Genomic DNA, 14,100 nt, shown 5'->3' with positions numbered 1-14,100 from the left:
AAATTTGTCATATAGATTTTCAATGCAGTAAACTTTTGGACTTAGTTAGTTGTTAATTTGTTCTTGAATTAACATTATATTTTTGTTGAGATATATTTTTGAATCTACATTCTTATTAAATATCTATCGTTGGTTTATCACATGCAAAAATTTTCAAAATTCATTTGCCAATACCATCTACTGTTAAATCTATAAGGTCAAATATTTGACATGAGGACGCTAATCAAATCTCATTCAATTTGTAATTTAAAGAATAACTTGTACATAATGACTATCAAATATTCATTTTATCTTCTATGCCTTAGTTGAAAATTCATAATATTTTCAAATACTCATTTAAAAAAATCTTATCTATCTCAATTTTTTTTTTTTTTTTTGCTAAATTATCTATCTCAATATTTATAACTTTTCAAAAGGTCTTCCACATTTTACATTAGAAAAAAAACAATAAACATTACTTTAGGGAAACTAAATCAGTAGCTCTTTTTTTTAATATTCATTAACTAACAAAATACACCACAACCCGGTCCCACCACCCAATTTGACAATCCCTGCCTCTTTAATTTTTACTCACGTGATTCTTCAACAACTTTATTCACAAGACCCAAATCAAACATTTCATGTGCGTGAGTGCCTATTTCACTCATGCCTACAAAACTCCAATTCAAAGCCCAAACACTTCAGCTCCGAATGTACCCAAATGTCTCCTATCTTTCTTAAAATCCCAGAATCCTCACCTCTAATCTCACAAGCTAACATTAAAAATTGGATTTCCAAATCAAATTTGAGCAAGCCTAGCCAGCGAGAGCCTTAGCGTCTAAGCTTAGTGGAGAAGTGCGAGATTGTCTATTTGCTATTGGTCTTTACTCTTTTATACAAAACTTTAGTAATTGTTCCATGTGACTTAATGATAATTAGTGAGAAAACAAATGCTACCAGACTTCAATCAAGCATCTCATGTGCATCTCTCTCTTTCTTAGTTTGTTTTGCATTGTGATTATTTTCTAACCAAATTTGATGTTGTCCAGAAGATGGAGCTTCAACATTGGCGGCATTTGCAGCATCCGTTGGTCTTTAATGAAGATGAGAGAAGTGGACGTCTTTGTTATGGGTGCGTGGAACCAGTATTTGGTCCAAGCTACAGTTGTATAGAAAGCAATTGCGATGGTTACTACTATCATCATAAATCATGTGCTGAACTATCCCTTGGGTTGCACCATCCCTCACACCCAAATCATCCTCTTATTCTCTTCGACATATATACATATCTTGACAACGAAGAAGAATATGGCAGATTTAGCAAATGCAACGTCTGCGGAGAAAAGAGTAATGAATACAGTTATTGTTGTTACCGTTGCAATTTCAACATTCACATCAGATGTTCTTCTTTATCACTCACCATCCAAACTGAAGTCCATGACCACCAATTGACCCGCAGCATTTGGAAGTTGATGAAGTTCGCATGCGACTTCTGTGGCAAAGAAGGCAATCTGCACTATTTTTGTGTCCAATGCAATTTCGCTATACATTCACGTTGTGCAGCTTGCCCACGCAGACTGAAAGTTTTCCGTCACAACCACCCTCTCCACCTCACCCCTTCTCTTGAAGTCCATCAATCCGACTCTCCGATTTGTCTACTTTGTGTTCGAAAAGTGGATACACACTGGCTTTACTATTGCTCAAGATGCAATTTTGCTGCCCACCTCTATTGTGCTATGCTCCCCTCGAACCGGGAGTACATAAATTTACAGGAACTTAAAGAGGAGCAGTTCACCGGGTCAAAATCTGAAGATCCAGAGCTCCATCAATCCCTTGACTCAGAAATTTGCAAAGTTAACAAAACTGTTGTGGGGGCGGATGGAATTGAAATAGCCACAGAAATCAAACACTTCAGTCACGAGCATGATCTGAAGCTTATTGATGAAATTCCAAATAACACAAAATGCAATGGGTGCGTACAATCCATTCTCTCTCCATTTTATAGTTGTACCCCGTGTAGCTTCTTTCTTCATAAATCTTGTTCTAAATTACCCAAAATAAAACAACACCCTATTCATCATCACCCTCTCACCCTCAGTTATCAACAAGCTCCTTTTTACTGTGGTGCCTGTGGCCAGAGATGCAATGGCTTAAAATACAACTGTCAGATATGCAACCGTAATTACAATGTTCAATGTATTTTATTATCAAACACCCTCACTCTTGCCTGTCATGAGCATCATCTTTACCTCTCCATGACAAGCTATCTACAAAATTGTAGTAGCTGTAATTTAGAAAACTATTTCGTATTCCGTTGTTCCACTTGTGAATTTTCTCTAGACTTAAAATGCGCTACACTACCAGAAATCACATGGTACAACCAACATGAACATCCCCTCAATCTCCGTTATACTCCTGAAGATGACTCCGGTGAATATTACTGCGATATTTGTGAAGAAGAACGAGATCCCAAGGAATGGTTCTACAATTGTGAAGATTGCAATTTTCCTGCTCATTGTGACTGTATTCTTGGGGAAGAACCAAATGTCAAATAACTCATGAATAGCATATAATGGGTCACCTATTGGGAGGTGCTACACATTAATTTGACTGTCACCCACACACAATTATTTTCATTAAAGAAATAAAGACCACCGGCAATGTCAAAAGTGATCTATTAATGTGCCCAATGTAATTTCAACATTCACAATAATTGTTTATAAAAAGACCAAGGTTGTTTTAATTTTTATTTGTATATTTTTCATTTGGGTTGAGCCTTTAGTTCTTTATTTTTGAATCTATTGCATTATTATGTTTGCCTATTGGTGTAGTTTTGGGGAACTTCTTCTTTTCTTTTTTTAGAAGAAGCTTTTTAGGCTATTTATTGGGTTGTGGCTAATCTGTGTGTAATTTGAGTTGGTTGTGGGTGTGCATGTGTAAAACCTACAATATAGCAATAATTTGTTTTCAAGGTAGATTGGAAAAGATATTGCCACACAATATGGTTGAGGGTTGGATGGCTCCTATAATGTGACTATGTTACCTTTGGATCTTATTATTATTATTATTATTATTACTTTTTGGCCATAATGATATTGTTTCCTCTAGCTTCTTGTTGGAGTATGAAAGACAATAGATGCATATTGATAAGAACTGAAAATTCTTGTAAGAACCTAGCAGACAACCATAAGAATAAAACATTCTAGTTACAACCAAGCATACAACCAAAACAAGACAAGTTATTCCCTATCAAAAAAAAAAAAAAAAGACAAGTTATTGTCTATGGGTGCTTGAAACATTTTTTAGTGAATAGTCTCAGACAAATAATTCATTGCGCGATATGTTATATGGTTTAGAATTTTTTGGTCGAAAATGGGTGGCACTTAAGAATAAAGCTTATGAGTTTTTGCAGCTCATTCATGACAGTTCTGCATTTGAGAGAAGAGGAATCACAAGAACAAGTGTAACGGCGTCTTGGTAGTGAAAATGGACCAATGCATTGGGTGAACTTCTGAAGGTATGTTTAGAGATTAGATGTGAACATGGTTGGGCTTACTAGTCAGGAATTTTGTGTTTAATTGGTGGAATAAGAACACAAAGAGTGTTAACTAAGTTTGGCTTGAAAGAACAAAATATAGAAATGAAATACAGAGGATTTGTTAAATATAGCTAAGGTTTTTTCTTTCAAAACTCTTTAAGAATTTTCCATTTCTTTGATCCCATAAGATGATATCAGCTTAAGGACAGGTTTCCATTTGTAATTTACCTGAGATACTTGATCTTTGTAATTATCATTAGTAGTTGTTGGTATACCTCTTGTGGATATCAGCTTAAGTCAATCTTATTAGATAGAAAGCTTAGCTGTGATGTTGCTTGTAACCTTGTCACGGAGAAACTGAAATAATGGACCACCTATTTGTGTTCTACACCTTTTCTAGAGCTATCTGGTTTGGGTCAGATTTATTGATAAAGACAGCAGAGTTTCAGTCTAATTCACTATAATGGGCGCTTTTAAAATGGCTCATCCAACAGGTTTGATATAGAAACCTTTAACTTTGTTTCCCAAACTCTACTACCACTCTCTGGGCCATATGGCTTAACAGAAATCAAGTGCGAATGCCTATAATGTTCTCCTAATGTCTAAGGCTTTGGTTTGCTTGTATCAACAAGCTTATGCAGACCATCAGCAAGAACAAGTTAACAGAATAAACTCAGACTTCATAACAGAAGGTAGGCCCATCAAGGATTGACAAATTATTTTAATCCCAGATGGAATTTGAAAGAGAATACCAAATGGAGTGGCATGCTTTTGTTGCATAGTCTACGGATGGAAAAAGACTCTTTGTTGGATGTCTTAACATACCATGCTTCAATAGGAAGGTGGCCAGCTAAAATGCAGCATGAAAAGCAAATTTTCAAAACTCAAATATAGCATTATGTTTACAAATAATGACTCTTGATACCGGGTCCATTACTGGATATTATGATTTCCTGTCCTGATCCCTGTAGATTGTATCTTTCAAATTAATGTGGTATATCTTCTAAATTAATTTTGATTATTTTTACTCTTTGTTTGATACTCTCAGTTAGCCACTATATAATGTACTTGTTTAGAGGTATTTGCTTCTTCTTTTGCTTCTTTAGTTCTATTCTTATTGTTAAATTGTTATTTATCATTTCTTGGTATGTAATTTCAAAATGGGAATGGAGCTTAGGACATTCTTGTTTTTCTACCTTTCTCTTTATCAGTTGTTCAATATGTTTCACTTAGTTTTAGTAATGCATTTACAAGTGTGTTTAATTTTCTCTGGACGATCTAGTAAATTCCTTGTAATCTACACCATCTATCCGTACTAAGGAAAAAAAGCAGCAAAGGAATCATGGCAACTGAAAACTGATGATTATTTCCCATAAGTATTACTGTTTTTCCTTCTACCTTTAGTTGGCTATGCAAAATTTATTGAAATTTACTGCCATTAATAATCAAGGCTCATGCTTGTCCAATGCTTGCTAGAAGGTATGCAAACAGTGCAAATGCTCATTGGACTGGCTTTTTCTCTGGTCACCCAGCTAGCCTTGAAGCAATATGTCCGAGTTCTATGTGGATATTATTTGGTATGACGTCAGTGTTACTCTGCCTTGGTGGTTATGTTGAATAAGCATAGATAGGGAATAACTATTTCCTCTATTCCTGCAAACAACCTAGCATCTCATGCTGCCATCCTGAAAAGTACTGGTTATATATTCTTGCTATTTGATCACAAAAGTTGTCCACTTTATATTCCAAAAATTCTGCAAGGAACACAAAGATGTGTTCCATGCAGAGAGAGGATGATGTTTTCTGATCATCAATAGGGTGGGGTATTGTCATCATTTATTTGGGTCATAAACATAAATGAAGCAAATTTTCTTTAGTAAAAAAAAACGCAGCAGGACAACTTGAATATTTGGCTGGAAAGAGATCCGACGGTCCCAACTCTGTCAGCCTGGAAGATAGCATACAACCAATGACTATGCAAAACACGTGGCTTTTGGAGCCCCTGAGGTAGGCAGCTAATCCTCATTTCAATTTGACCTTCTGAGTCTTGTGTTAGTCTTTGCACCATTGTTATCGTATTATACATCTCTATAAGCTATCCTTTAAAATGTAACAACTTTTCATAGGCAGAAGCTGTTGTAAATGCTGCCCTGTCATGCTTCACTAATAAGAACTCAAGAAATCCATATACGCTGCCTGCAAATTATATTTTTGGAATTTTTAAAAGCCCAAGATCTAAGATTTGAAAAGCTTGATATATTTGGTATGAAGCAAGATGGAAGACGTATGGAAAGGAGTAACAATACCTCCATGGCTGGTCTCTCTAGTAATAGAAGGACTATCTTTTTGTGTTATAGCAGTTCCAGGAACCATGCTATCAGAAACAAAAGCACTTGCAAAGTTAGCTTCATATGGTTCTATGAACCTATTATGGTCTTGTGTAAACAATGGGGCAAGTAAATGAACTATCTTTTCTTTTTATTTTATTTTTTGGGTTCTTGCTATTCTTCATTGCTTAAAACCTAAACAAAAGCAAAAAAAGACGAGAAATAGATCAAAATAATAATTAGGTGGGAAGTAGGCATCCCAATATATAGAATTTTAATCATTCCGTGTATTGCAAGGGCATAAATCCAAATCTGAATCTAAATGTCAAAGGAAACAATTGGGGCAGACCGACAAGACCACCTCTCCTCATATAAAATCTAAACAACTTACTATCTAATCTTTCACATCCCTCTGTAACTGTTTGACACAGTCCTCGGAAATCTCCTCACTGCCGATGCCTACCTTCACCTTCAGCCTCTCTGTCTCTCTCGCCGGAGACCCAATTTCTGTTTTCTGTTTCTGTTGCTGATCTTCATCAGCATGTTTCATGTTATTCTTGTTGTTGTTTTAATACATCTTCTAGCTCATGCATAATAAATCCAATCTATTAGATTAAGGTTTATCGCACTTATAATATCTGATTCTTAGAGGTAAAGAGGAAAAAGGTCTCACCTTTATTACGCTAGAGGATTTATTCTCTGTTTTTTTAATTTCAGATTATTTCATTTTTTATTTGAATCTGTGCTCAAGTATGGTTTTTGATTCTTTGCCTGTTTTTGCATACTATGATAATTTGAAGCTAAATTGAAAAGAAAATTCCAACACCATGGAAGGGATCACAAGTAAGAGAAGTAAAATAGGGCAGCCTGATTCAAAATTTCCTCTACTCAAGGTGGCACTTTCACACTTTGTTTCTAGGCATTAATATAACACTATCGCTACTCCAAAATATTATCTTGAAGGTTGCACAATTTATTATTATTATTATTATGTGCTTGTTGCTAATGTGTCAAATTGTCTTTTCTTTGAAATTTCTTTGTGTCTTGAGACTCAAAATGACCTAGAGGATTGAATTGGTATTGGTAAGTTGCCAAATGAAATACTTGTTTCCATTTTTTCTCTCTTACCTATGGGAGAAGCAATAAGAACTAGTGTACTCACCCTCAAATGGTGTTACTTGTGGACTTCCACAACTCGTTTAGAGTTTGATGATGTGAGCGTAATGAATCTTTTAAATGCTCAACCTCCAATTCCCACTATCTTTGATTTGTCTCAATTTGCAACTACATACCCACCATTTCTTGTTCGAAGGAAGAGATTTGTTGATTGGGTGAATCAAGTACTGAATTTACACAAGGGTACACATTTAGACAAATTCAGCCTTCACTTTGCTATGTATGGTGATCATTTAAAAAGTGATATTGGTAGTTGGATCAGCCTTGCATTTCTAAAGGGAGTCAAAAGGCTTCATTTGATTTTCATATGCAATTGGGCTTTGAATAACAGGTCATACACTCTAATGCCTCCATTGCTTTATAATTACAGACTTGATTCGTTAACTGAACTTTGTCTGTGCTCTGTCGAGGTGACTGGAGAAGCTCTCGAATACAATTATCTGCTCGCCCACTTCTTGAAGTATTATATGTATCAATGTCACGTGATGAATTTCAAAATTTCCGGCCCATCACTCAAGCTAAAGCACTTAGAGATATACTCTTGCGTCTTGGAAAATCTAGTGTCATTTAAATATATGGGAGCAATTATAAACATTTCATTTGACTACACACCCCAGCTCGTTAAGGCATCTTTTGCTGGGCCTCATGCCTGCTATATCATCAAGAGTCTTTTCCAGCCTCCAAGCTATCAGTATGTAAATCCAAATTTTTGCTCCCCCCCACCCCTTCTCTTTATTTTTTGAAAGAAAGAACATAGAAACAAAAGTAGAAAGCTTATCAATTTTTGTTGTGATTTAAAAAATTTTAGAAGTTTACACGGTTTTCCAAATTGCCCGAGTTAAGGAATCTCAAGCAATTGGAATTACTGTGCACTGCCTCTTTCTTTGCACATTCCTTCTATGTGTAGCTCCTTCATTAAATAGATTTATAATTAAGGTGAATATTCTTACTTCAAAGCTATAGTTGTGGATTGTAAAATATTGTTTCTTTTTGGGTGAATTTCACTTTACCATCTTAAATTATTACTGATTTTGCATTGTTACCCTAAAATATTCATGTGTGTGATTCACACCCCATTTTAAGAAAATATAGCAATGTACCTCTAAATGTGAAAAATGCATAAATTGCCCATAACACAAATAATGAGATGTCAACTAAAAATAAATAATTGTTTATTTTCTTAGTTTTCTAATTAAATCTATTGTTTTTTTTCTTGTTTTTTTTAACATAAATGTCTGATATGGCATATGCCACAAGTTCTACACTGCCATGTCACCAAATGTATTAGGCATAACTTATGTATATTTTTTTCCGTGATTTACGGTTTGAAATTGTGTGTTAAATGAAAAATTGATTATATGGGGGAGATTGCAAAAGGGGTCTTAGTTTTGGAAGGTAAAGTGCATGTTTCCTTCATTTCTATGCATTTTACATATTTGTTTTATGCTTATTATATAGCTTTCCTTTCCCACCAGTTATTTGGAGGTTGGTAGTTGGTCAAGTGTACTATTCTTTTTCATAGTCTGAGTTTTTTTTTTTTAAAAAAAAAAAAATCTAATATCTTCATTTACATTGCGAATGTCATTAAACAACACAGCTACATCTTGTTTTAACTTCTAACATTTTTTTTTCGGACCTGATGTCCTCATATTAAACATAGCATGGATTGATTAGCTTTATTTATCATGAAGTTTGTGTTTCTTATTAATGTTTTATCTTCATTATAGTTCAATGTTTTTTCCTTTATCTTATTATTGGATGTACTAAAGGAAAACTTCTTTTGATTAGTACTGACGTAATTACAGAAGCAATGAGCATTGGGTACATTCTAAACTTGAGAAGAGTGATAAAAATAAGAAGTAATGAGCATTGGGTACTGTTTATTACAGTCATCTAATAATACAAGGATTGTAAAAACAAATATTTGATACTGTTCAAGGTGTGCTCGACATTATTGAATGTCATATTCCAAATATTCCAATCTTAGAGAGCCACTAAACTTCCCCTTTAAGCTAGAAGCAACTAAATATTGTTTTTGGCATTATGCACTGAACCCCTAACCAAAAAGAAAGAAAAACAGAGCTTACAAGTCAAATGCTTCTGCAAAATAATCATCAATCAATCAATAAATCAATATATATATATATATATATATATATATATATATAAAAGCAGAGACCTCATTGTGTAAGGGTCTAAGCTTTTGCCAAGTGGCACATCCTATGAAATTTCTCTACAATCATCCAACTCTCCCATTAATTGACTAAGTTTACACCACAACTCTCTCTCTTCTTCATGTCTTTTAGTATACCAAATGTTTCAGTTTTTTTTTTTTTTTTTTTAATAAAAAGGGATACTAATAACTAATGAGATCGAGATAGATAATCTTCTAGCATTTTTGTTGCCTAAAATTACACAAATCCATATATTTTATTTATTATAATCATTATTATTTATTTTATTCTATGGGAATCATTATTATTTATTTTATTCTATGGGAATCCTTATTATTTTATGGTGATGAATTTACATACAAACATCTCATAAACAAAGTCTCCCTCCTCTGTTAGTCTTTTTTTTTTTTTTTTGGTATGGCAAGTTTTTATGTTAGTCATATAAAAAGTTTCAGCCTTTATGATTGTGTAGATGCATTAATCACAACTTGCCTCCAAAATGACGTTTTGGTTTTTGCCTTTTTGTTTTCACATTATGTATATTATCAAAACTCTACTATAATGGTTAATGTAGGATTTTCTAAACCTTTGACTCCCCAACCTCTCTCACGCTTTGACTTCCCCTCTCAACTTTGACCATATGCCTCCATTCTCTTTCTTTCTCTCTTAAAAAAAACTTTCTTTCTCTTCAAAAAAAAAAAAAAAACCTTTAATAGTTAAATTTCCTAAACTACTGCCACTCTCAAATTTTGTTTTCATACTCATAATTTTTTAAAACACCAGGCCAATGAAATAAACCTATTGCTCTTGTGATCTTTTGTTGTAGCCAGTGGCTATCCATCACACATTAAGTGGCCTTGACATATATGAGTTCAAGCTATCTTTTGTTACTTTCATAAATTCATTTCTTCACTTACAATCGGTAGGGTTAAGATCGTGAGATTCTGTGTTTTGCTATTTTCTTTTATAGGTTGTGTTATTATGTATATCAATTTCCAAAAGATGCTTAAAATCTAGAACTAAGAAGTCGATAATTGTTTATTTAGTGTAAAAGTCTCATTGTTATTGTCCTTTCAAGATTGTTTAATCTTAGCATATGACTTGAGTAGGCTGGTCTTTTCAAAATAAACAAAAGCTAAACATGTTGTAAATCATAAATTGGATTATAGGGATCAAGCAGTTATCATCTAGGGTGGAGGGTTTTTATTTATTTATTTTTTTATATACAAAATAAAAATTCTACTCTAGCCAAATCTAAGTGTATATGTGTGTGAAGCTCTCTTTTGGAGACTTGAACCCCGACCCTTGCCCTCCTATACCCCATACCCCACAAGCACTTATACTTGTAGAGTGACCATCATACCAAGGGTGTGCGGTGGTAGGGTGGAGGGGATTTAGTCAATGGCAACTGAATTTGCAAAGGAAAAACAACACGACTATTCAATCTGCATTAGACTCCAAAGCTTCTTTCTCAAGTAAGTTTCTTGATATTTCAATAAAGCAATACAAATTGACTTTTTTCCTACAATGAATTGAGTTTTGGGTTTATGGTTTTTTTTTTTTTTTTGGAGTTTTGGTTTAATGATGATTGTATAATTCTATATGTTGTGTGTGCTTTCTTTTCTATGAATTTCAATAATGTATCAATTGAGGATTTTAGCATTTGGTTCATTAAGGTTTTTTTTTTTTTTTTAATTCTAAATTTCATCTTTATTTCATTATTTTATTTAGCTTTTGTTACTTTTTTTATAATGAACTCATTACTAACAAAGTTCTATGACAATTATGGTATAATACATGTACAACATTCTCCAAACTTATGTGTTTTTCATTATATGATTGTGGGCATTTTTTTGTTCTTTCGTAGTTGAACTAAAGTTTTTGTATATGTGAATCATTGTTGTGACATTGACCTGTAACAGCTTTATATTTGTGATAGTAATGCTAAAGGTTTTTGTATTTTAATTTTCTCCTCCATTTGTGTATGCATTATGAATGGCCTCTTCGAATGTAATAGCAAATAGTAGTTAATACTTCAAAGTACTAAACTATATAAATTTTTTTTTTTTGATAAGTAGAAATTTTTTATTAAAAAAGGACTACTTCAACCAGAAGTGATAAGGTAGCCAAATAAACTATATAAACTAATAAGTTACTCGTGCGATGCACGGATAATGTTGTAATATTTAATATAAAATGGTTTTTGAGAATGTTGTATAAATACTATACCATAATTATTATAGAACTTTATTTGTAATGAGTCTATTAATCATCCAACTCTCCCATTAATTGACTGAGTTTACACCACAACTCTCTCTCTTCTTCATGTCTTTTAGTATACAAAATGTTTCAGTTTTTTTTAAAAATAAAAATAAAAAGGGATACTAATAACTAATGAGATCGAGATAGATAATCTTCTAGCATTTTTGTTGCCTAATCATTATTATTTTATTTTATTCTATGGAATCCTTATTATTTTATGGTGATGAATTTACATACAAACATCTCATAAACAAAGTCTCCCTCCTCTATTAGTCTTTTTTTTTTTTTTTTGGTATGGCAAGTTTTTACGTTAGTTAAATAAAAAGTTGCTGGCTTTATGATTGTGTAAATGTATTAATCACAGCTTACCTCCAAAATGACGTTTTGGTTTTTGCCTTTTTGTTTTCACATTATGTATATTATCAATACTCTGCTATAATGATTAATATAGGATTTTCTAAACCTTTTGACTCCCCAACCTCTATCTCACGCTTTGCCTTCCCCTCTCAACTTTGACCATATGCCTCCATTCTCTTTCTTTCTCTCTTAAAAAAACTTTCTTTCTCTTCAAAAAAAAAAAAAAAACCTTTAATAGTTAAATTTCCTAAACTATTGCTACTCTCAAATTTTGTTTCCACACTCACAATTTTTTAAAACACCAAGCCAATTGAAGAAACCTATTGCTCTTGTGATCTTTTGTTGTAGCCAATGGCTATTCATCGCACATTAAGTGGCCTTGACATGTATGAGTTCAAGCTATTTTTTGTTACTTTCAAAAATTCATTTCTTCACTTACAATCGGTAGGGTTAAGATCTTGAGATTCTGTGTTTTGCTATTTTCTTATATAGGTTGTGTTATTGTATATATCGATTTTCAAAAGATGCTTGAAGTCTAGAATTGAGAAGTCGATAATTGTTTATTTATTGTAAAAGTCTCATTGTCATTGTTCAAAATTGTTTAATCTTCGCATTTGACCTAAGTAGACTAGTCTTTTCAAAATAAACAAAAGCTAAACATGTTGTAAATCATAAACTGGATTATAGGGATCAAGCAATTATCATCTAGGGTGGAGGGTTTTTTTTTATTTTATACAAAATAGAAATTCTACTCTAGCCAAATTTAAGTGTATATGTGTGTGAAGCTCTCTCTTGGAGACTTGAACTCCGGCCCTTACCTATCATACCCCACAAGCACTTATACTTGTGAAGTGATCATCACACTAAGAGTGTGCGGTGGTAGGGTGGAGGGGATTTAGTCAATGGCAATTGAATTTGTAGAGGAAAAACAACACGACTATTCAATCTGCATTTTTTAGACTCCAAAGCTTCTTTCTTGAGTAAGTTTCTTGATATTTCAATAAAGAAATACATATTGACTTTTTTCCTACAATAAATTGAGTTTTGGGTTAATGATTTTTTTTTTTTTTGAGTTTTGGTTTAATGATGACTGTATAATGATCTATATGTTGTGTGTGCTTTCTTTTCTATGAATTTCAATAATGTATGAATCGAGGATTTTAGCATTTGGTTCATTAAGGTTTTTTTTTTTAAAAAAAATTCTATATTTCATCTTTATTTCATTATTTTGTTTAGCTTTTGTTACTTCTTATAATGAACTCATTACTAGCAAAGTTCTATGACAATTATGGTATAATATATGTACAACATTCTCTAAACTTATCCTACATAAAACATTACAATATTATCCGTGCATCGCACAGAGGCAACTTACTAGTGTAATAAATAGTTCTCTTTTCTGGACATACATGTACATCACAAGTCTATAAGTGACTTCTCTCCTATCACTAAGATTATCATTATTTGAATTTTCCATGTGGTTTACTGATGGAAAATTCAGTTCAAATGGAATGTATCACCTTGAGTAATGTAAGATTAACGTTTGAAGCATCCAATGGTTTAGAACTATGAAACTAGTTTAAGATACCCTAATTATTGAATTACCTGTGCCTCTCTAACCCATGAGCTAACCTGAACATCACTACAAAAAAAATGTCTATTAGCGACCAAGAATTTTTGACGGACCCAAAAAGCCCTCTCAAAAAATATTATTTGTGATGGAAAAATAATGCCCTCGCAAATACTTGGTAAAATGTGCAATATTTGTGACGAAAAAAAAAAGCTGTCGCAAGTATGTGTTATAGCTGTCACAAATACTAATATTTTGGAGGGAAATTTTCCCTCCATATTATTTACGAGGGATAATTAAAAATCTCTCGCAAAAAGTGTATTATTTGTGACGGTTAAAAAAATGTCGTCACTAATACTAAATTTATTTGCGAGGGTTAGGACTGACCTTCACAAACAATCATTAAAATGCAAAAAAATTTGGAGGGAAATATTCCCGCCAAATTATTTCCGAGGGACAATAAAAATTCCTTGCAAAATGTTTATTTTTTGGGTGAATGAAAAATATACCCTCACTAATACTAAATTATTTGCGAGGGCTACAATTGGCTTTCGCAAATAATCATGAAAATATTAATTTTCTTTGGAGATAAGTTAATTCTAAGATTCAAAGAATATAATGATTGGTGATAAAGTGATAGGAAGTTTGTCTTCAAAATTATGCCTATTAAAATTCATAATATCTTATTTTTCATCTCTAGTTTTCAATTAGGCCACC

General features: G+C 32.9%; 1 protein-coding gene and 1 pseudogene across 1 annotated transcript; both read left to right on the top strand.

The window, feature by feature from the left end:
• The first annotated feature begins 1,031 nt into the window (after positions 1–1,031).
• LOC142628503 (uncharacterized) lies at positions 1,032–2,534 on the top strand. The gene has a single exon (XM_075802589.1). The coding sequence runs from the start codon at positions 1,032–1,034 to the stop codon at positions 2,532–2,534; it is 1,503 nt and encodes a 500-aa protein (XP_075658704.1).
• Positions 2,535–6,671: 4,137 nt separating this feature from the next.
• Positions 6,672–14,100, top strand: part of LOC142627120 (uncharacterized) — a 43,979-nt pseudogene continuing 36,550 nt past the window's right edge.

Source organism: Castanea sativa, chromosome 3 (assembly GCF_040712315.1).
Source record: "Castanea sativa cultivar Marrone di Chiusa Pesio chromosome 3, ASM4071231v1".
NCBI classification, from domain to species: domain Eukaryota; kingdom Viridiplantae; phylum Streptophyta; class Magnoliopsida; order Fagales; family Fagaceae; genus Castanea; species Castanea sativa.
This window is presented reverse-complemented; position numbering and strand designations above follow the sequence as displayed.

Excerpts from the sequence above, each read along its gene's own strand:
- LOC142628503 (XM_075802589.1), top strand. The coding sequence starts at position 1,032 with ATGGAGCTTCAACATTGGCGGCATTTGCAGCATCCGTTGGTCTTTAAT.